This window comes from Pangasianodon hypophthalmus, chromosome 2, assembly GCF_027358585.1.
Source record: "Pangasianodon hypophthalmus isolate fPanHyp1 chromosome 2, fPanHyp1.pri, whole genome shotgun sequence".
Classification (NCBI taxonomy): domain Eukaryota; kingdom Metazoa; phylum Chordata; class Actinopteri; order Siluriformes; family Pangasiidae; genus Pangasianodon; species Pangasianodon hypophthalmus.
The window spans coordinates 32,380,032-32,400,909 of record NC_069711.1 but is presented as its reverse complement, the minus strand read 5'-3'; the positions used below and the strand labels follow the sequence as shown (position 1 = coordinate 32,400,909).

Genomic DNA, 20,878 nt, shown 5'->3' with positions numbered 1-20,878 from the left:
TTTTTTTTTTTCCCCTCTTGTACCACAGCAGTTTAGTACTTTTTTTGTTATTGAAGAATGTTATACATTTTATCTGTTTGTAATTACATTTAATGTTGTGGAACGTCTGCAAAACAAGTTAGTACAAGCTGAGAATTCAACAGTGCCTTGGTATAATTAAGCTTTTTGAGCCTTTCTTTAGTTTGGGGTTAGGGTTAGGGTTAGGGTTGGTTGGTGAAAGATTTGAGTTTCTTTTATTTTTGAGCACTTGAAGCTTATTTTTCTTTTGCGCTTGCTCTGATCTTAGACAAGACCTTCAGCTGGCCCATGACCGACTTCAGCAGCTTTTCCTCGAGATGCTTCGGATTACAATTGCGACAGAGGAAGAGATCGGCCGCAGGTTGGGGATTTGTGTGGACACTGATTGCACCGGAGGCAACACTCCGAACAGGATGCCGAGTGGCAACCGTGATACCCAAGAGACAGGTTTGGCTCTCGTTCTGTATTTAATGTTCATAAGAATAAGAAATTCTAAGACATTAATATAACCACCAAGATTTTGTTTTTGAGTAGCAGCACCAGGGAAAACTTTTTTAAAAGAACGTTATAAAGTTTATTTAAAGGTTTCTTTCTCTTCCTTCCTCGTGCCATTCTTTTCCAGCAGACATGGACGGTGGAGCTGTTGGAGCTGTAGAGGGTGGAGCGAACTGCAGTGTATTCTCGTCTGTGATCGATGAAGGTCTGGAGCTGTCTCAGCGGCTGTGTGAGAGTTTGTTTTCAGGCCCCGATGGAGAGCTGGACCCTGAAAGAGAGGAGCTGGTGCTGGGGGCCTGCACTCGTCTCCGTGCAGCAGTGGACAAACTGTTAGAGCTGGTCTCTGACTCCACAGTGCAGGTAGAGAGTCGGTCATCATCTGGCTGGGATTACAATGAGAGCAGGGTGATAAGTTTTTTCTCTTGTGTCTCCCCAAAGCTGGAGCAGCTGCGAGCTCTGCAGGTCGTGCTGGATGAACAGTTCAGTGAGGGGGGAGAAGCCAAGAACGCTCTTCTGCAGCAGCACACTCAGCTTCTGGAGCAACTGGACCAGGAGGCGAGTGTGAAGAGTCAGCTGCAGCTAGAACTGCACAAGGCTGAAGGTGAGAACATGCAGAAACTATAACTCTCAGATAACCCTAAACTTTAACAGTAGTTTGTTAGAGAAACTATTACAGCCATGGCGTCATAGACGATTGCCAAAAAAGCACTTGGAGCAGGTTAAGGCTTAATCACTATTAATCACAATTAAACAATTATGTTGTACATATATAGGAATATAAAAATTGACTGTTGCACCTTTAAAGAAATACTTCTGAATTTACTTACTGCATCTGTAGGGAAGTGTGTGAGTTTTTACAGCAGTTGAGAATTTTTAAAGTTATGTTATTTTTATGTTATTCTGAGAGCAGAACAGAAAACCTGATTATGTAAAAATAAATAAATAAAGAATAAAAATCTAGTTGCGTGCAAAATTTCTACAGTGCAAGGCTAAATGGAATTGTTGTGGCTGTGAATAAGCCAGGAAGACGTCCTGAAGAAGTCCCAAAGTGTTGTATCACTGCGATTTGCTAACTTTTACAATTTTCTATTTATCAAAAAAATGACATGCAGCTCTAAATAAATAAAAAGCATGTTAATGTTGTGGAGGGTTCATGAAACAATTTAGTTCCTGTCATCGTTTATACAAATAAAGGAAAATGCGGAAACTTGGAAGGTGTTTAAGCTGAAAGTTTATCTCCTCAGGACTGATGGAGGGATATGTGGCGGAGAAGGCTGCCCTGGAGGAGGCGCTGCAGCAGAAGGAGGTGCGTGAGCAGAGGCTGGTTGAGGAGCTGGAGAGCACTCGGGTTCAGCTGCAGGAGCTCGGTGAGGAACACGCGCTCCTTCAGCGGCAACGAGACGCACTCTCCGCAGGGCTCGGAGAACCCGAGAAAGGTGAGTCACAGGAGGAGGGCTAAAAAAAAAAAAAAAAAAAAAAAGCACTGCTGCATTTAATGCATCTTTTTTCAAGAATGGAGCATCATGTGATGCTTTTCTCACGATCATTGTCATATGAGTTCAAACTCATGGGTGGAGATGTTTATTTGATGCTGAGTGTTCTTCCCGCTCTATAGGCTGTCCTGCTGTGGGTGAAGAAAAAGGTTTGTCACTGGATTTTAAGGTTGACGTGATGTTTTGAATGTGGGTTTTTTTTTTTTATTTCTCGGAAACTAACAGCTTCTTTCACGAGCTTCCTCTTAATTTAGCTATGTTGATTTGGTTTTCTTCGGTATGATTCTAGTTAATTTGTGCTGTGCCGCTTGCATCGTCAGCTTTGAGGATGATTGGGTATTGAAGTGCGAAACAAGTGAAGGTTATTCATCTTTTATCTGATGAATAATTTGTTTGAGGAATGCACAGATTGAGTTGTCGATATTGCGCATGGCTGCATCTTGTCTGCGATTTGCGTGAGAAAGCATAAATCTTTGTTTACAACTCGTTTTGCATCTCACCCCCCTTCTTTTCTTTCTTGGTTACAGCACTGTTGGCGGAGACGGAGCGGCTCGGGCAGGAGCGCGTGGACGTGCAGCGACAGGCAGAGAAGGACCGTGTCGGCCTGGCAGGTCGGCTGCGCTTCCTCGAGCTGGCGCTGGAGGAGCAGGAGAGTCGAGCGCAGCAGCAGGAGGAGCAGCACCGCACCCAAACCGAGGACCTGCAGCAGCACATCAACGCTCTGGAGAAACAGCTGAAACACCACCGCCAGTTCATAGACGTGAGTACAAGGAATTAAAAACATTTCCTTTCAGAAAACCCCACCATATCAACAATTACACAAATCTGTTTATGTGGACCGTCCACCTTTTCCACCAAAGTTCCTGCGCAAGTTGTTACCATAGAGACGATGACGAATAAAAACAAGCTCGTTATTATAAACCTGTGATTTCTGCCTTACAGCTGAACTACTGTCCAAGCTGCTGTTATGGAAAATTTAATCAACAATTTCTGACCAATCAGAACTGAGAATTCAACAGTGCTGTGGTAGAGAATGGGCTAAGTAAGGGGGTGTGTGCAATATATTAAAATGAACGAATGTATCGCACTTGATTGGCCTGCGTTAAATTAATTTGAGCAAAGTAGTAGCCAGTGCCGCAACGCAAACACCCACAGAATCATGGCTTGATTATATATTTACATTTATTCATTTAGCAGGCGCTTTTATCCAAAGTGACATACGAATGAGGAAATACAAGCAATACAAGCAGAAATATGAGATTGGCTAGAATGCCTAAATTAAAACAATAAATTGTACAAATATTACATACATTATAGCTCTAATAAACCTAAATTTTTGTTAGTACACACATCACTTCCTAAAGTGACTGATTAAAATGGTGCTCTAAAATTCCTGTCGTTCTTTAAACCGCATTCTAGAAATGATGCACAAACCCGTCATGCTGGTTCTAAAGGAGGAGTCTTCCAACTGGTTGATTTTTAAAAACACACCGGCTTCTTGTGTGTGCGTAGAGCATGTTTGTGAGTGAACAGTCCTTCCTGTGTGTGTGTGTGTGTGTGTGTGTGTGTGTGTTTATAGGAGCAAGCTGTGGAGCGAGAGCACGAGCGCGATGAGTTCCAGCAGGAGATTAAGAACCTGGAGGCGCAGCTGAGAATGCCCTCTAAAGGACACACAGGAGTAGACACCAAGGGTCAGAGGGTAAGCAACATAGCTCCTAGCAAAACTATTAGGATGTCGTGCTGTTGGAGAGAATCATTGCTTTCATCACATTTCAAGATAAAGCTGCTTTTTGTTAATAAATTGCTGTATTTTTTTTTTTTAATTTGTTTTTCCCCCTTTAACTGAATAATGTAGATTGAAGACTTGGTTATCCAGGTATGTTATCCAGCTGTGGCTGACTTGCTAGGCTTGAAGCTGCTAATGCATGGCCTGGTTTCTCTTGTACCATCTTATTACCTCTAGGCTGCTTTCACACTTGGTGTTTGGCGGGAGCATTTTTGTGCTGATTTTAAAAAAACAATCCAAAAAAAAAAAAAAACAACTCACAAGATGCAACCTTAACAGTTATCTTACCAGTCCTAGCTAGTTTTGGTTTACTAACCAGCCTGTCTTGCTCTCTAGATTATTTATTGTGATCAGTAATGCAGGTCAGTGGTGTTAAGGAGGTTATTTGGCTTCAGTGTACATTAGGAAGCAGAAAATCAAAAGAATTTAAGCTGCTTGTGTGACTTGAATGAATTGAATATATGCAGCCACAGTTAACGTGGGTTGCCACATCGCGTAGCTGGTAATTTCCCAAAAACAGACACATCGTTATTTTTATTTACAGCAATGTTGTAGTATTTGTAAGGAAATATTTACGATTCAGCTTGTCACAAATCTTGTCTCATTAACTCAATAGCCAGACACATCGTCCTTGTTTATTTTCCGTGTTTACCCTCTGATTGATCGAGAGGTTAAAAAAAAAAAAAAAATGCTTTGTTACTTGAGCTGAAAGTTTTTGCCAACTTTGGAAGCTCCGCTGTGCCCATAAAAGTGCCAGTGACCAAGCTTCCTATACATGTATGTATAAAACGTGTGCTAGGTTTAGGAGGGGAAAAAAAAAAAAAAAAAAAAACTCCAGGTGTGAAAGGAATCTGACAGGATCCTGCATCTAACACGCCATGTTGTTCATTTGTGCGCTAGACCATGTAGTAGTGTTCAGTGTGTCTGTCCGTGTGTGTGTGTGCGTGCTGAGCTAACTGTCTCATGGGCTGTAGCGATACAAAGGCTTTCTTTACTTGCTTTCTTGTAGACCATGCATGTAATAAGTGATGTACTTTTCATAGTACCATCTATGCGTCTGTGCTCAACGCTGAATTTGCTCAGTCTATTGTTCTCCGCTATTTCACGGCTAAACCCAGAGCTTACCTTTTGGTGTTCCTCCTCAGGTGGAAAGTCTCCAAGCTCTTATCAAAGACAAAACCGAGGACTACAGCGTTCTGCTCTCAGTTAAGGAGCAGTGCCAGCGTGACCTGGAGGACCGCAACGAAGAGATCGATAAGATGGCGTCTCGCATCCGGGAGCTGGAGCAGGCTCTCCTGAGCAGCGTCGAGGCGGGACGCGCCGTCACGCAGCTGGAACAGGAGCTGCAGAAAGCACGCAAGAGTCTGCAGGAGCTCTCTCAGGTATGGCTGCTTAGTATCACTATATTACCCAAACTAATTACATTTCAGTTCCCTTATCTGAGTCATTTTTCATCACTCTGTTACGTAACTTTGTGTGCTGTAGGATAAAGAAGCACTGCAGCAGCAGCTGTACTCTAATAAACTCCAGATCTCGGCTCTGCAGTCCAAACTGGATGAGACGAGGCACCGCTTCCCCGACCCCAGCGCTGACCCCAACCTCAGAGAACAGCTAGAGACGCTCCAACAGGACCTTCAGAACAAAGAGGAGCAGGTGAGGGTGTTAAATATACCATGGTGTAGTTGTGTTTTTGTGATTTCATCGTAACTTGGAGGATCAGCAAGTGTATAAATTGTTTTAAAGCAATAGCATTTTTAAAAAAAAAAAAAAAAAAAAAAGGTGCACTTTTCTGTAATTGTGTGTAGGTGGAGGTTCTGCTGGAGCGAGTGGAAGCACTGGAGAAATCTCTGGCAGTGAAGGAGGAGGACATCAGGCAGCTCTCACTGCAGCTGGAGCTCAAAACTAACGAAAGCCGAGCCAGGGAGGAGGAGCTACACCTGCGCATCACTGAGCTACAGGTAAACACACACACACACACATGCTCGTGCACGTAATCAGGACAAAGCAAGGATACAGGACACATCACTGTGTCATGCTGCTAAAAGAAAATAATCAACGATAGGATGATGTGATGAAATGGAGCTATTTTTAGTCTTAGTTTATGTGGTGAGGCTGCCATACAGCCCCTGTGAATGAGTCGTTACTATGGAAACGATACCTCAACTACAACGAGCGTGTTGATGTAAACCTAGGACAGCTTTGTAGAGAGCTGACTGGATTTGTTGCTCTGCAGGAGACGGTGAGTACGCTACGCAGACAGCAGCAGGAAGAAGGAGACACCTCAGCACTGCAGCTTCCTGCTGCTCTGCTGGAGGAGAAGAACCTGGAGATCGACCACCTCAATCAGCAGCTTCTCCGTCTGCAGCAGGAGCTGGACGCCACCAAAGAGAACAAGGTGACAGTTTATTCATTTGATTTATTCATTTATGCTTTCATGTGTTTTTGACTAATTGTGGCTTCCTGTGACAGACGGCGGAGGAGAAGCAAGCGGACATTGAAGATCTGCGTGCTCAGGTGGAGCGACTCCGTGGAGATCAAGAGCGCCTCCGTCAAGCCAAGGAGGAGGAGGCGGAGCAGCTGCACGAGGTCATCCACAAGCTGCAGGAGGAGCTGAGCCAGCTCGACCCCAACCGGCACGAGGTCAGCGACCCCAACACGGACAGCCCCGAGCCTCCTGATTTCCCCTGGTCTCCCCGGCCGCAGCACGGCACCGAGGAGAGCCTCTGCCACGAGCTGAGCAGCCAGACACTTCAGAGCTGTCGCAACAAACTCAGTGAGGTCCAGGTGGACCTAGAGCGCTCGGTGGAGGAGAAGGAGGCACTTCAGAGACTGCTTCTGACCCAGGAAGAGCAGTACGGACAGCAGGTTGAGGCGCTGGGCCGCAGCCTGGGCGAGGAGAGAGGCAGGCTGGTGATCCTGGAACAGGAGGCTGGAGAGCTGAAGCTCCAGTTGGGCCAGAAGGAGGTCGAGGTGGGGAATCTCCAAGATCACATCCGAAAGCTCGAGAACGGAGAGAAGAACCTGAAAGACTTGGAGCTCCGGCTGAAGAAGGCCGAGGAAAGGAGGAAGGAGGCGCAACAGGAGATGACCAGGTTGAGTGAGGAGGCTCAGAAGCACACAGAAGAGCGAGAGAGGCTGGAGGGACGGCTTGCTGAGCTGCAGCAGAAGTCTGAGGACAGCGAGAACACTGTGGCACAGATGAGGCTGCAGGTCACAGAGCTGGAGGAGAAGCTTCAGCAGCAGAAATCTGACGTTGCCATCTTGGAGACAGGCAAGAAGGAGCTGTATATGGAGAAACAGGTTCTTCAAAGACGTGAGGCAAAACTCCAAGAGGAAATAGAGAAGCTCAAACAGGAAGTGTCAGCAAAGAGCATTCAGATACAGGAACTGAATATGCAGCTGGAGGAGAGGGCGACTAAACAAGAGGAGACGCAGAAAGAAGTTCTGGTGAGATTCTCGTCGTGGTTTTATCTAACAGTAAAAACATTAAAAAGAAAAGAAACGAAAAAAAACTTGGTTAATACTTGCTTAATCTCAGTATTTTTTAATACACAAACTGTACAAGCTTCATTTCAAGCTACATAACTTTTTTTTTAAACCGCAAACTAAGCAAACCAGAGTCAACTTCTAAAGCAGGAGGTCATCAGATGCGTTTCTGAGCACTTAAAATACTGTGACAGATCTGATCAGTGTATGGAAATAAACAGTGTTTATAGTTGAGCTACTCTAGTCTTCTAAACATGACCATTGTAACAGCTCCTCTGTTGCTTTTTATTCAGTCATGTGCATTAAATCAAGCTCATCAGACCAGAGACTAGCTTTCAGGGATAGAGACATTAGCACAGAAAGAGGAGACAGCATTCGCATTGTTCACTTTTATTTGCACTCTCTGATCTGAGTGAACTCGCGACATGGTGTGTTTACATACCCACTTCAAATGGCCTTATAGCTCTGAATTAATCGGTTAACAGTTAAGCATTAAAAGGTGAATGTCACTATTCAGTCATGTTAGTTGCTTATCCAGACATTTGTAAGCAAAGAATTGTAGCAGGACCTTTATATTTTAGACGAATCCCCCTGCTCTAAAGTAATTGTGTGTATGTGTGTATGGATACACGTCATTATTTGGCATTTTGCCTGGAATGACTTGGTCAGGCGTCGGAATAATTGGCCACAGATTCACCATATGCAGTCTAGTAAAGTCTCCAGCACGGCACAGAGGGAAAAAATGTGTGGTTAGCCCGGCCCATACCACTCACAAGGACTTTACTCACTCAGGAAGTATAACAGAGAAAGAGGAAGTTTTTAAGTTTTTGGTTTTTAAACTTGGTTTCATTTTCTTTTGTTGCGTTTTGAAAGTGGAAAGCGTTTTATCTTTTGGACGACTGAGAAACAAGGCTCCGGTTTGGACATAAATAACCCTGGTGTTTATGTAAAGCAGTGCAATAATGAAACTTTTGGTGTTACGGTCTGTTTAGTTTTGCACGCTCTGAGTGCCTGGTTTGCAAAAGACAGCTGATGGTTTACATTAGACACCTGGTAGGTGGGGATGTGTCTACTTTACTTTCTAGTGTGCCATGCACGTGCAGCTAAAAATAAGTCTATTGCATCAGACCTGACCCGATTCCTTTTTTAGATGGTAGTGGTGATGTCTATTTTTTGTGTGTATGCTATCGCAGACGTGTGCCGAGGAGACCCTGGCTAAAGCCGAGGCAGCTTTGCGAGAAAAGGAGGAGCAGTTAGCTCATCTGAGGTTGCAGCACGATGCGCTGAGAGCCGAGCTCGCTGCAGTGAAGGAAGGCCTGAGCACCAGTACAGAGAGAGCCGAGAAACTACAGGAGGAGGGGCAGGTGAGTGGCGTGACCAAGTTCGATATGGGTACAAGATTTTCTAAGTCGGTGTGTCTTAAATTGGAATGAGAGAAATTGGTTCTTAGATGCCTTTTTTTCCTGAAAAAAGAAGAAAATGTCATGATCACTTTTAAATGCAAATTAAAAATGTCAGCGTGTGGAATTTCCTTGCAAAAGCATTAAATTTATAATGTGTTCAAGAAGTGGTTTGTAATTTTTAAAGCCACTTACTGCCTGCGAGACGACTCGTGACCTTCCGCTAATCAACCCTCTCTGTTGGGGGGAAAACAAAGAGGCGGGGCCAAGCTGCTGAACCCTAATCCTAGAAAAATTATGAATTTTTGTAATAATCATAGAATTTGAATTTGCACTTTTACAACTCGTATTTTACTGAAAAAACTCAATGTAGGCTATAAAAGAAATCAGGATACTTCAAGATCTTTTAAAGAGTCTAATCTATATTGTAGAATCTCCTTTTTAGCCTATGTAGAATTAAACTTTTACTAAAGTGCTTAAAGTTATATTTAATTTAAAAATTTGGCTAAAATCCTTTTGATATCCAGACCAAGGACCGTGCTCTGGCTGATCTAGAGGAGCATAACCAGCATCTTCGGGCCGAGCTGCGTGGCTTGCAGGACGATCTGGAAGTGCAAGAAGAGGAGCTGGCCTACCAGCAGAGGGAGCTGGAGGAGCTGCGGCAGCGCTGCAGCCATCAGGAGCACGCCGAGCTCCACGGCTCCAAGCCCGAACAGCGCTTCCTGGACGGCCTGTCCCACGACTCCTCCCTCTCTTCTCCGGAGGTGCTGCGGCGGCTCGAGTGCAGCGAAGAGCGGCCGTCTCACCTCCACGCGTCTCACCTGTCGGAGCTGAGTGGCTTGCGCAGCACCAGCCTGGAGCTGGCTAGCAAGCACTCGCCCATGGAGAGAAATGAGCTGAAACGGCCACTCGCACTGCTGCCAGAGACTGATCCACCCAGCACACGCTCGCCCTCTGCTTCCCCACGTTCCCTCTCCATCTGTGAGAACCTCTCTGTGCTCGACTCACTGGACGCTGACAAGGTAAAAGTCAAAAATGAGCATTACCTGCTGACCTGTGGTGTTTGGTGTAAGGTGTGTTGAGGTAGCACAACCTTAAACGATCTGGAGACTTGAATGAATACTAGTTAGGTACGTTTAATGGCGTTTAACTAAAGAACCATGCTGTTACAGGAAAATAATCAACGGTGGAGTGATGTGATGAGGCCCAAAGTAAGGCGGGGTTACTGTTGCCACCCTGAAGTTGATTATTTTCCAATAACAGCATGTCCTGAAGTATTATTCCTCTTATACCACAGCAGTTTTCCAATGATGCATTTTTAAAAATTAGTTAAAGAACATATCATACTTTTTATCCGCTTATACTGTAGTTACATTTAATGTTGTGAAATGTTCTGTGAAACAAGTTAGTTCCTGTTATCACTTGGGATATAGCAGCTTTAAATTCCTCCCCTTTTTCTTGAAATGAATAGGTTTTTAAAAAAAAAATGCAGCTTGTTACTGAGAAACGGCAAAACGCAAAGTCCTTGTGTTTTCTGTCTCTGCACAAAAAACACCATAGCAACAATTATGTTCTTTAACATTTTGTTTGTTTACTCTTACGACTTGCGGATTAGAAAGAAAGAAAAAGAAAGAAAGAAAGAAAGAAAGAAAGAGAAAATATAATTGAGATAAATAAACGGATATTAGTCAGCACAGTAAGATGATTGCGTTGATGAATAAGTGATTACGTGAATGGAAAAGATTGGGGTTTTAATTGTATTTTAAAATGGGGAGCACTAAAATCCTTATTTTCATGGACACTAAACCATATGAAATACTTTTTTAGGTTCAGGAGCTGGAGAATCTGGATGATGTGACTCCATCTCGTTCTCCATCTCGCTCTCCTCTCTCTTCTACCTCTCCGGTGTCTGCACCAGAGTGGGCCAGCGATGGATACGGCAGCAGTGAGTGCACATACTTGTACTTGTTTGATACAGATCATTGATGCAGTGCTTGTTTTGAGCTCTGAGCACACACACACACACATTGATATTTACAGATGTGAGCTCAGAGCTGGAGGCCAAGCTGAAGCACGAGCTGGAGCACACGGAGCGGCTTGACGCTCACTTTGTGGACTACCTGCGCAGCAGAGACATGGCACCTGCATCACGCTCGGACAGCGCAGCAGGCAGCCTGCATCACACCTACGAGCTACTCTCACCTGAGCTACAGGTATACACCTGGAAACCACACCTCTATTATGATGGACTGTTTTTTTTTTTTTTTTTTAATTCCTCTCATTGCTCTATACTTTAATGCTGTCTGGATGTCCAGGCCATGCTGAACCGCGTGTACCGTGAGAGCTGCAGAGTGCTGTCTCTGTCCCATCGTCCTCCCCCTGCCGGACAGCCTCAGCCAGACTCCGAGGAGGCTCCACCCCCATCGTGGCAGAGAGAGAGGCGGGCCTTGCAAGAAACGGTGCTGTCACTCCGAGAGCTCCTCTGCAGGATGGCCGAGCGTGAGCCCAAGGTCATTGACCCGATCAGACCTAATTCTGCTGCTGAATTATTGTCGATACACACAATCGTGAATAAACCGAGCCTTTTGTAACTCCTGTGTAGGTGGATGGTGATGTAGACTGGCGGAGGGAGCTGTTGCAGGCCGTGCGGAGTGTGTTTGACAGCGAGAGGAAGTGGCTTCATGCGCAGCTTCAGGACGTCATGGCAACCAACACTGGCATAGACTACACGTCCCTCCTGAAGCACTTAGAGATGCTACTGCAAAAACAGGTTCTTAAATGTTACCTGTTGTTTTGCTGTCTCTCAAGTAAACAAGATCACTCCCTATCACTCTGCTCTTGTGCTGCCTCCGTCTCTGCCTCCGTCTCTGGCGCGCTCTCTTTCGGTCTTCTCCGTTCTGTCTTGCTCTCTTTGTCTCACTCTCTCACTTGCTTTCTGTCTGTCCTGCTCTTTCTCTCGTCCTCTGTCTGTCTTGATCTCTTTCTCTTGCTCTCTCTGCCTTGCTTTGGCCCTGTCTATCTCACTTTTGCAGTCACCTTGTCTGTCTTGCATTTTCTTTTTCTTGCATGTTCTGTCACTCTTTCTGTACATCTCAATTAAATTCAGTTATGTAATCTTTATTGGCATGACCATATGCAGTTACAGTATTGTCAAGCATCATACAAAAGAGAAGAACTGTTATTAACAAGCACAGTGAGTTATATCAGTGAGCTCTCTTCCTCTCTATCCATGTAGAGTGATGGAAATTAGAGAATAGAAATCTCTCTCTCTCTGTGTGTCTGTCTCTGTCTCTCTCTCTCTCTCTCTCTCTCTCTCTCTCTCTCTCAGGAGGAGCAGCAGAGGAGGTCTCTGGAGCAGTTGCTAAGTGCAGACCGGAACAGTCTCCTGGCTGAAATCCGCAGTTTGCATGAGCAGCTGCACGCCTGCACGCTGCAGAGCCAGGAGCAGCTGCGAGAGCTGCAAAGCTCGCTCAATGCTGTTCGTGATGAGAGCGTGCAGACGCAACAGCAGCTGCACAGACAGGGTGAATAATTTTACTTGCATTAAGCTAAAAAAAAAAAAAAAAAAAAATTAGCTCCAATGGCACCAGCTTTTAGCTTCCTTCCTTTACTTAGATTTTTTTTTAAAATGTGGGACAGAAGTCTCTGAACCTGCTCTTGACACTTTATATCAAATCATCAGCAAAAATTATATATCATGATACGTATTGTGTATCGTAAAGGCATCTTCAACTATTATGGCGATATATTTTTGCCACATTGCCCGCCCCTAGGAATAATGTCATTTTGGTGTGTTTGTGTGTATGTATGGGAACAGTTGGCGAGTTGGAGAGGCAGCTACAGCAGGAGCAAACGGCATCTCAGGAAGTGCGGCGCTCCCTGGTGGAGGAGCAGTCCAGATCAACAAATCAGCATCACCAGCTGGAGGCAGAGCAGAAGCTGGTGGTGGAGATGAAGGTGGAGCTGGAGGAACGCACTCAGCAGCTGCATTTGGCCAGTAAAACCCAAGAGGAACTACAGGCTCAGATCCACAAACTTCGGTATTTCTGCCATGCTTCTGTAGCATATCTGATTATTGATCTGAATAAGATGTCTATAGAAATTAAAAAATTGTGTTTCCTTTAGGCTGAAGGTGGAGAGTGAGGAGCAGGAGCATCAGGCTTGTGTGGAGGCTGCCGAGCGAGAGCAAACCAGAGTGAAACAGCTCCAGGAGGAACTCCATCATGAGAGACTCAACAGCAAACACGTACAGGAGGAGCATGCACACACTCAAGAGGTGCTCGCTTAATATTTAATTTTCTATAACGGCAGCTCTGACACCAGTGCAGTTACAAATGCCACGTTTATATTAACTGTGATTTTAGCAAAGTTTTGTGATATAAGAGGAATAAAACACTTCGGGGTGGTGATAGGAACTCCTCTTTGTGTCTGGTCACATCACATCGCCCGGTTGTTGATTATTTTCCTCTAACAGCACACCCTCAAGTGTTTTATTCCTTACTTGGCAAAGCCACAATTTGATCAATTTAATGCAGGTTAGTCATTTTATCAGTTTGTTTTTGTGTGGTATGTAGCAGTCACAATGTGTAACATGTATTTTTGCATTTTGTTCGTATTTTTATTTATTTATTTTTTTGTATTGTGCAGCAGTAAGCAGTTTTATACTTGTAACTTTTCTCTGCAGTCTCTGCGTTCCTCCCTGAGCGAGCATGCGACTCGCCTGAGTGAGCTGAACTCTGCGCTGGAGCAGGAGCGTGTAGCCGTCAGTAACCTGCGTGCTGAGCTGCAGATTGAACAGTCCCGCTGTGAAGCCCTGCTGGCCCAGGAGCGCGAGCGCACCGAGCTAGCCCTCTCACGCCTGGATGAAGAGCGCTCGCGTACTGCCGAGCTCTCGCGCACACTCTCCCACCAGGCGCAGGAGCATGCTCGCCGCCTGGAGGAGGAAGTTCGCTCCCAGGAGGCGGCAAGCGCCCATGACAGGAAGTTCATCCAGGAGCTGAGGGCGCAGCTGGAGCAGGAGCGGCGCCAGGCCGAGGAGCTCGCCGCCACGGTGGACCGACTGCAGGCCCAGGTACTCCAGGGGAAACGCAGGCAGGAGGAAGCAGCGCAGCAGGAAGCACAGAGAGGACAGGAGGAGGTGAAGAGGCTGCGCTCTGCTCTGGAGGGCCTGCAGGCACAGCGGGCTGAGGTGAGCCGCACCCTGGAGACAGAAAGACACCGAGCCTCTCAGCTTCAGACAGAACTGGATGCCATGAAGGAGAAGATGAGAGAGGTGAAGGAAAAGGAGAGAGCTAGGGAGGAGCAAAGGGAAAAGCAGAGGTGGCGCGAGAAACAGGAGCAGGAGGACAAGGAGCGGCGGCAGGAGCGTACCAAAGAGAAACTGGTATGGGAGGGACGTACATACCATACCAGTTTAACTAATAGTAGCATGAATATATGTGCAGGCTATACTCATATAAGTATATAAGTATTACATTGATCTGTAGTTCTATTGTAAACCCTGGTGTGTAATTTTGCTCCTGTGCAGCTGGAGCTGGAGGCATTGCGAGAGCGAGATCAGCAGCGTTTGAGACAGCTGCAGCAGACTCTGGCTGACCTGGAGCAGCAGGAGAAGCGGCTGACCTCAGAACGCCTGCACAGGGACCTACACACTACTGACAGCACCCGCATCACTCACACACAGGTTATAAACACACTCGCTACTCGCCTGTGATTCCACAGCATGTGACTGTAAATTCTGTAGATTACCAAAAAGCATTCATTCATGATGCTGTAGACTCATTATCTGTACATATGGCTGTTCTAGGACTCGCCCACTTCCTCTTCCTCTTCCTCTCTGTTGGAGCGCGTATTAAAGGAGAACTCTGAGCTGGCGGAGCGTCTCGCAGCTCTGAGTGAGGAGAAGATCTCCCTCAAACACACCATCACCTGTCTGGAGAGAGACCTGCACAACCTCAAACGCAGTGAACAGGTACACGGCTCTTATCCTCTTAGCAAAATATGGCAAGAGAAAGTGCAGCTTGGTCACCATAGATTTTTATTTCCTGTATTTTATGTATTACTGCTGCTGTTATTTTCTTGCTGCTGAGAATTCCTCCAGAACTTTATCGTAAAACGAGCGCAACTGGTAGACAGATGGAAAATGGTGTCTTATAGTGACTTACTGTCCTGAAAATCGATTGATGGTAAGGATAAAGAATTGTAAAGTCTGTGTGCTGTTTTTCCGGGAGAAGTCTTCGGTGCAGCTAGACCCGTCTGTATTATCAGAGAAACTGGTCTGGCAGAAGGAGAAGGTGGCCTTGCAGGCTGCTCTACACAAAGCCGAGGATGATCTCGTGAAGGCCACAGCCAGGAACGAGAACCGACCAATCACTGACCTTTCCAACAATAAGGTAATTCCCCAGTCTGTTTCTTTTAATGCACACGTTCCTATCCCTGGTTCTGGACAACCCCTGATTAGCTTTGAGTGGTGCAACATCTGATGGCTTAAATTTTTTTTTTTTTTTTTTTTTTCCACGTATATAATCTGGGTAGTAATGACGCACTGAAATTCGCAGTCGCAAAATGTGCTGTAGAGTTCTCACTGTCGAGGGCATCATCAAGAGAATGGACTGCATCACACACATCTTCCATCTGTCTTCCTCTGCTGCAGGTGCAGAGACTGTATGAAAAGTACCTGAGGGCAGAGAGCTACCGGAAGTCTCTGGTGTATCAGAAGCGCTACCTGCTGCTGCTGCTCGGAGGTTTCCAGGACTGTGAGCAGGCCACGCTGGCTCTGATAGCACGAATGGGTGCTCAGCCATCGCTCATCTCGCAAGCCTCCCGACCAATCAGCCGCTTCAGGAGTGCCGTTAGAGCGCTCATCGCCATCTCCAGGTAGGGAGAGACCAGAGAGAGTTCGGTTTGTTGCATGACTTCCTCATAGAGGAGTTTTTTATACAAAACCTGATTTGGTAACCCCTTAACGTCTGCCCCCTCAGACTTAAGTTCCTCACCAGGAAGTGGCAGAGGGCTACGAAAAAAAGCTCAGTAGGAAGTGTGACCGTTAACAGTGCAGGTGAGATTGTTAATCGCTCGATGTCTGAGTGATGTAATTAAATGTAAGCGTAAACAGATTAAAAAAGTATAGCATGTCAGTTTTTTTAATTAATTAAAGAACATTTCGGGATGTGCTGTTATAGGAAAATAATCAACTACAGGATGATGACTGCGCTCCATCACACAGTCATGGATTATTTTCCTATAACAGCACAACACTGAGTGTTTCATTCCAGACGTATTTTATTATACGACTTTTTTCCCTCCTTCTCCATACCAGCCGTAAGGACCGAGGTTCTGAAACCGCAGCAGTCCGGAGCTGCGTTCAACTCTCCACCCACTCGTGATCGCGTTCTCACCCAGCGCACTGCGGTCTCGCCTCTGGTGCCGCCGGTTAAATCTCCTTTCAGACTTCATAATGGGTAAATCTGCACATGTCCAGTTCATCAAGGCACAGCACTGCCTCTTTACTTCCTGTCACTTCACATCCTGTAAAAATTAGCACGCTGATATTTTGAGTTATGTGCTTCTCAGAGGTTACTCCAGCAGCATCCTGGCCCCGTCTGAGCGCACTCTCACCCCCTCCCAGGAGCAGGAACGCTCCCTCACCGACTACATTCATCATCTGGAGAGCGTCCAGCAGCGTCTAGGAGCTGTTCGTCCAGGTGGGGACACGCATACATCACACACTTCCTGTTTTCACACAGTTTTCTATGTAATCCTATGAATTAAAGTGTTGCTGCCTAATGTTCTAATACGTTACTGTTTCTATAGTAACACCTCACACATGGACTTGTATAGCGGTTGCTTCATATAGAAGGATTTTTACGGTTTTATGGTAAAGTGAGGAGATGTTTATGTAACATTTATGGAAGGAGTCTGAAGTATCATTTCTTTGTAACAAGTCAGCACGTTTTCTGACTCAGTAAAGTTTTCAGGACAGAGGAGTTTATGCTTTGCGGTTTTTCTAACATGAAAAGCTGAGATTATTTTTTTTTATTTATCTTTTTTGTCGTATCAACTTGAAGAGAAAGAAAGAGAGGCTGGTGAGGGAGCGAAGGTTTTTTAGCTGCTATAAAGTAAGTGAGAACAGGGTTTCACTTTTCTCAGACATTCCACAACATTCAGTGCAACTCTAAACGGATAAACAGTATGACGTGCTTTAAATAATAAAAAAGTGTAATCGTTGGCAAATTGCTGCGGTCTAATGGAATAAAACACTTCAGTATGTGCTGCTGTAGGAAAATAATCAACTTCTGGGTGGTAGCAGTAACTCAGCTTCATCAAACCTTCGTCCAAGTGTTTTATTCCTTATTTATTATGAACCTCCCCCTGCTGCTCCAATCTCAAAGTGTGAAAGCAGCCTTATACAGTGTATATATATATATATATATATATATATATATATATATATATATATATATATATATATATATATATATATATTTTGTATATATCTATGCTCTTATGTTCTTTAATAAAAACCACTTCCTTTTCTTTAGTGCTCATAACTGGGAAATTCTGCACTGACCATTAATGCACATGTCGCTGTAAATCACTTGAGAAACTCACACTGTTCACCCATCAACCTGTGTAATCACACACCAGCGTAATTAAATCCCACTATTCCTCAAAGTGTTTAATCGTGAACTTGTTGCTACTTTTGTGGAGTATCTGTGACTGATTACACAAGACGGATGGATCCGTTGGATGTCTTGCTGCTGGTGCTCACTGTCTGCCCTCCGTCCTGCAGTCCCCCGAGACGAGCGGAGGCGGAGTCTCCCTGATATGATGGGCTTTCGGCAGAAATGGTTGCATGAGAATAGAAGCTGGCTGTATTTGAGTTGTTTGTCGCCAGGTTACATGTGGCCTTTAGGTGAGTGAAGGGCTCGGCCGGCCCGCTGTGTGCTTAACTCACTGCTTTAGCCAGAGACGAGGTCATCATCTTGTGCTGTCAGTCACATTTAACTCTGTGGAGCATTTAAACACCCGGGTGTGGAGTGTGAGGGTCTCATTAAACACGCTGAATACTGTATTAACTGAACGATTCTCTTCCTTCTCGCTAGGTTCCCCTGCGACGTTCCCTTTTCCCAGGAAAACTGACAGATGAACAAATGAAGCACCGTCAGCACTGAGCCAGTGTTGTATTGCCAGTGTGTGTTCAAGATACTTGATCATTTTACAATAAATTATTTTTAATCTACTTTTATACTCCAATCTCAGATTAACCACAAACGAACACCTCAAAGTGTTTAAAGAGTCAGTGACTATTTTCTATATCTTTCGAAATGTTTCTCACTCCAGATAGTCTGTAAATCTGCTCACAGTTGTTTAGTTGTGTGTAGCTTCCCTGTTTTTGTTTATGACTTTGCACTGGAATCTGTACAGAATCACCATTATACTGCACAAGGACGCAAGTTTATGTCTTTTATATTAGATAGATTTTATATTAAACTGTAGCTTTTCTATGTTCAATAAATATTTTAATATTTCAAGCATGTTTGTTGTCTCTGGAAGGTAAAGATTTTAAAGTGGGGATAACTATGGTTAAAGGTGCAGGCTAGCTAACCTCACACACGTGTGTATGCTAACTACACCAGACCGCCTGAATGCTAGTGCAGGAAGCAGACATTTCTGAATTAATGCACAAAAGATATCAGTGTCCTGATTGGTTAGGTGGTGGTGGTGGTGGTGGTGGTCCGTGTCTGTGAATCAGACATTGCAACGATTGCAAATGATTGAATTTAAAATCTACGCATGGTTGAAATTCAAATCTACAGGTTTATTTAAAAAAAAAAAAAAAACAGCTTGTACAAATGTTTTAAGTGTTTAAATTTTCTGAGTGTTGGGGGAAAAAAAAAAAACAAGAATTAATGCCTTCACTCAAAAGTAAGTGCTAATATGGTTTAGGACAGGGTGTCCAATCTTACACACACACACACACACACAGGCCCTGTGTGTGTGTGTGTGTGTGTAGGTTTTCATTCCAATCACGCAGGAGCCACACCTGATTCCACCTGGTTAATCAGCTGATCAGGCTTTCAGTAGACTCAGGTGTGGCTTCTGCTTGGCTGGAATGAAACCCTGCACCCACACCGGCCCTTTACAGATAAGAGTGGAAACTCCTGGATTAGGATTGTTTGTTTCATTTGTTAAATTCATTATTAGAGCTGTTATTTAATGGCTGCTGATGGTTTCTCAGTGATAACTGGCCTCTCAACTGCTGTTTCTGAAACGAAAACTTTGTTACAAACCAGGCTTTCGCTCACTCCCAAGTCTAGTGGGTTTTAGGAATGAGACAGGGGTCCCTCAGTCATGTGAGCCAGCATGTTAAATTATATTTCAGGGGGAAAAGTGAGTTATAGCTGATTTTATCAGGGTGTAGACCCAGAGACTGTATATATGAATAGACAACATTGGCCTTATTCATCAATCTTCCAGTGAAGTTGTGTAATTTTTGTATTCGCATTATGTTGTGAAGTGAAGTGTAGCCAAGTATGGTGAATACTTGGAATTTGTGCTCTGCATTTACCCTATCCAAGTACACACACACACACACACACACACAGCAGCCTTTTTTGCTGCAGCGCCCTGGGGGCAGTTGGGGGTTCGGTGCCTTGCTCAAGGGTCTCACCTCAGTCGTGGTATTGAGGGTGGAAGACACCTACAATCCCTGCCGGACCTGAGACTCGAACCCACAACCTGCAGGTTCACCTTCGGGTTACAAGTCCAAGACTCTAAACATTAAGCCACGACTGCCCCCAATCCCATAAATTACGGGGCGCTTGTACACCACAGTTGATTTGCATTTGGTGACGCTCCCAAAACCCCATAAAAGGGCGAGGTTCACAGTGTGGAAAGCGCAAAATGACGACTAAACGGTCAACAACAAAAAAAAAATTCTCTGGGGCAGAAGTTCAAGTACTTTTGACTCGCATCTATGAGGAAATAAGTTATTTAGTGTCACAGCACCTGAGAAGAGCAAAATGTTGAGAGAAATTACAGAAGTGACTTCAGTGTCATCCATCCAATGTAATATAAGCAAGGTTGAAAGAAAATTGACACAAAAACTTACTGCTTATCGACAGTTTCTCATTTATGGTAAGGAAGAATATCGAGGAAGAATATCAAGGTCAGCTGAGCTTGTGAAAATGACAGAACAGTGTTATCAAAATAATGCGTAGAGATGTAACTTTAAAAAATGAAAGTTTGCCACCTTTACCAAAGACTAGCATGGGCTTGGGCGGGGTTAAAAATCGTACTGCAGCCAGCCGCTAGAGGGCGACAGAGGCATTCTGGCTTCACTATTAACCCCCTGTTGCTACGGGTAGCTCTGAGACCCTTTTCAATATGGCGGCCGTTTCTCACTAGCTAGCAAAAATGGCTAATTCTGTGTCGACTGTTTTTCTCCATTTGGACGGGAAATACGCACAGAAATCAGTCACCATGTCTGAAAGTGTACAGCTAGAGCTTCTAATCTAGTCCCAGATCTTATAAGATTTATGTTATCTTTTAAGAGACGTGTTAAAGTTAAATCAAAATACACTTTCAGTGAGTGAGTAACTTTGTCCACTGGGACTTTGCCCTTCTTGTACTTCTTTTCAAGTACATCAGCGGTATTAACACTTTAAAGCTTTATTTAAAAAACGTTATATTAGACAGTGTATCACATAGGAGCAAAAATAAACAAATAAATAGATAAATAAACAGCATAGCGGATAATAAAGCTCATAGGTATGGTCATGAGGCGCTTGGTCAGAGCCCGGATAGCTCAGTCGGTAGAGCATCAGACTTTTAATCTGAGGGTCCAGGGTTCAAGTCCCTGTTCGGGCGAACAAACTTTTCGCTTCTTTTCTGTTATAGTACAATTTCTATGCGAGTGTCACTGCATGCAGCCCTTTGTTTTCTCACTTTTTAGTGCTCTTTATTAAATTAAAACATTTTTGTCTCTATTTATCAAGTAAATTTTGTTAAATCTTCACCCTGAGATTCACTCATAATCATGATCTGCTCATAATGAACATCCTGTACTGTAATGATTCATAGTTCACCCAGAAGAGGACGGGTTCCCTTTCGAGTTTGGTTCCTCCTCATATAGTCTCAGGGAGTTTTTCCCCTCCACTGTCACTCCACTGTCGTGAGCTGCGTAAGCATTCAGTGTG

At 44.6% G+C, this 20,878-nt stretch overlaps 1 protein-coding gene and 1 non-coding gene across 8 annotated transcripts in view; both read left to right on the top strand.

Moving 5' to 3' along the window:
- Window positions 1–18,211, top strand: part of pcnt (pericentrin) — a 36,422-nt gene extending 18,211 nt beyond the window's left edge. Inside the window, exons 25-56 of one of the 7 annotated variants that reach the window (XM_053229801.1) lie at window positions 287–465; window positions 644–873; window positions 952–1,114; window positions 1,758–1,949; window positions 2,129–2,155; window positions 2,534–2,766; window positions 3,586–3,705; window positions 3,862–3,882; window positions 4,938–5,174; window positions 5,278–5,445; window positions 5,598–5,750; window positions 6,026–6,187; window positions 6,262–7,239; window positions 8,472–8,642; window positions 9,206–9,700; window positions 10,506–10,623; window positions 10,719–10,891; window positions 10,994–11,188; window positions 11,281–11,448; window positions 12,007–12,202; window positions 12,496–12,718; window positions 12,804–12,954; window positions 13,363–14,061; window positions 14,206–14,361; window positions 14,485–14,649; window positions 14,909–15,070; window positions 15,331–15,554; window positions 15,659–15,735; window positions 15,997–16,138; window positions 16,251–16,381; window positions 17,470–17,592; window positions 17,783–18,211. In XM_053229801.1, the coding sequence (XP_053085776.1) occupies window positions 287–465; window positions 644–873; window positions 952–1,114; window positions 1,758–1,949; window positions 2,129–2,155; window positions 2,534–2,766; window positions 3,586–3,705; window positions 3,862–3,882; window positions 4,938–5,174; window positions 5,278–5,445; window positions 5,598–5,750; window positions 6,026–6,187; window positions 6,262–7,239; window positions 8,472–8,642; window positions 9,206–9,700; window positions 10,506–10,623; window positions 10,719–10,891; window positions 10,994–11,188; window positions 11,281–11,448; window positions 12,007–12,202; window positions 12,496–12,718; window positions 12,804–12,954; window positions 13,363–14,061; window positions 14,206–14,361; window positions 14,485–14,649; window positions 14,909–15,070; window positions 15,331–15,554; window positions 15,659–15,735; window positions 15,997–16,138; window positions 16,251–16,381; window positions 17,470–17,592; window positions 17,783–17,826 (6,676 nt within the window). In that variant the 3' untranslated portion in view covers window positions 17,827–18,211. Of the gene's footprint in view, window positions 1–286; window positions 466–640; window positions 874–951; window positions 1,115–1,757; window positions 1,950–2,128; window positions 2,156–2,533; window positions 2,767–3,585; window positions 3,706–3,861; window positions 3,883–4,937; window positions 5,175–5,277; window positions 5,446–5,597; window positions 5,751–6,025; window positions 6,188–6,261; window positions 7,240–8,471; window positions 8,643–9,205; window positions 9,701–10,505; window positions 10,624–10,718; window positions 10,892–10,993; window positions 11,189–11,280; window positions 11,449–12,006; window positions 12,203–12,495; window positions 12,719–12,803; window positions 12,955–13,362; window positions 14,062–14,205; window positions 14,362–14,484; window positions 14,650–14,908; window positions 15,071–15,330; window positions 15,555–15,658; window positions 15,736–15,996; window positions 16,139–16,250; window positions 16,382–17,469; window positions 17,593–17,782 lie in introns of all 7 variants that reach the window. The other 6 variants (XM_053229807.1, XM_053229799.1, XM_053229816.1 and 3 more) reach the window with 6 other exon arrangements.
- A 2,265-nt stretch (window positions 18,212–20,476) lies between these two features.
- On the top strand, window positions 20,477–20,549 carry trnak-uuu (transfer RNA lysine (anticodon UUU)). Its single transcript has one exon. It is a non-coding gene; the product is annotated as a tRNA-Lys (tRNA).
- The last annotated feature ends 329 nt before the right edge of the window (window positions 20,550–20,878 follow it).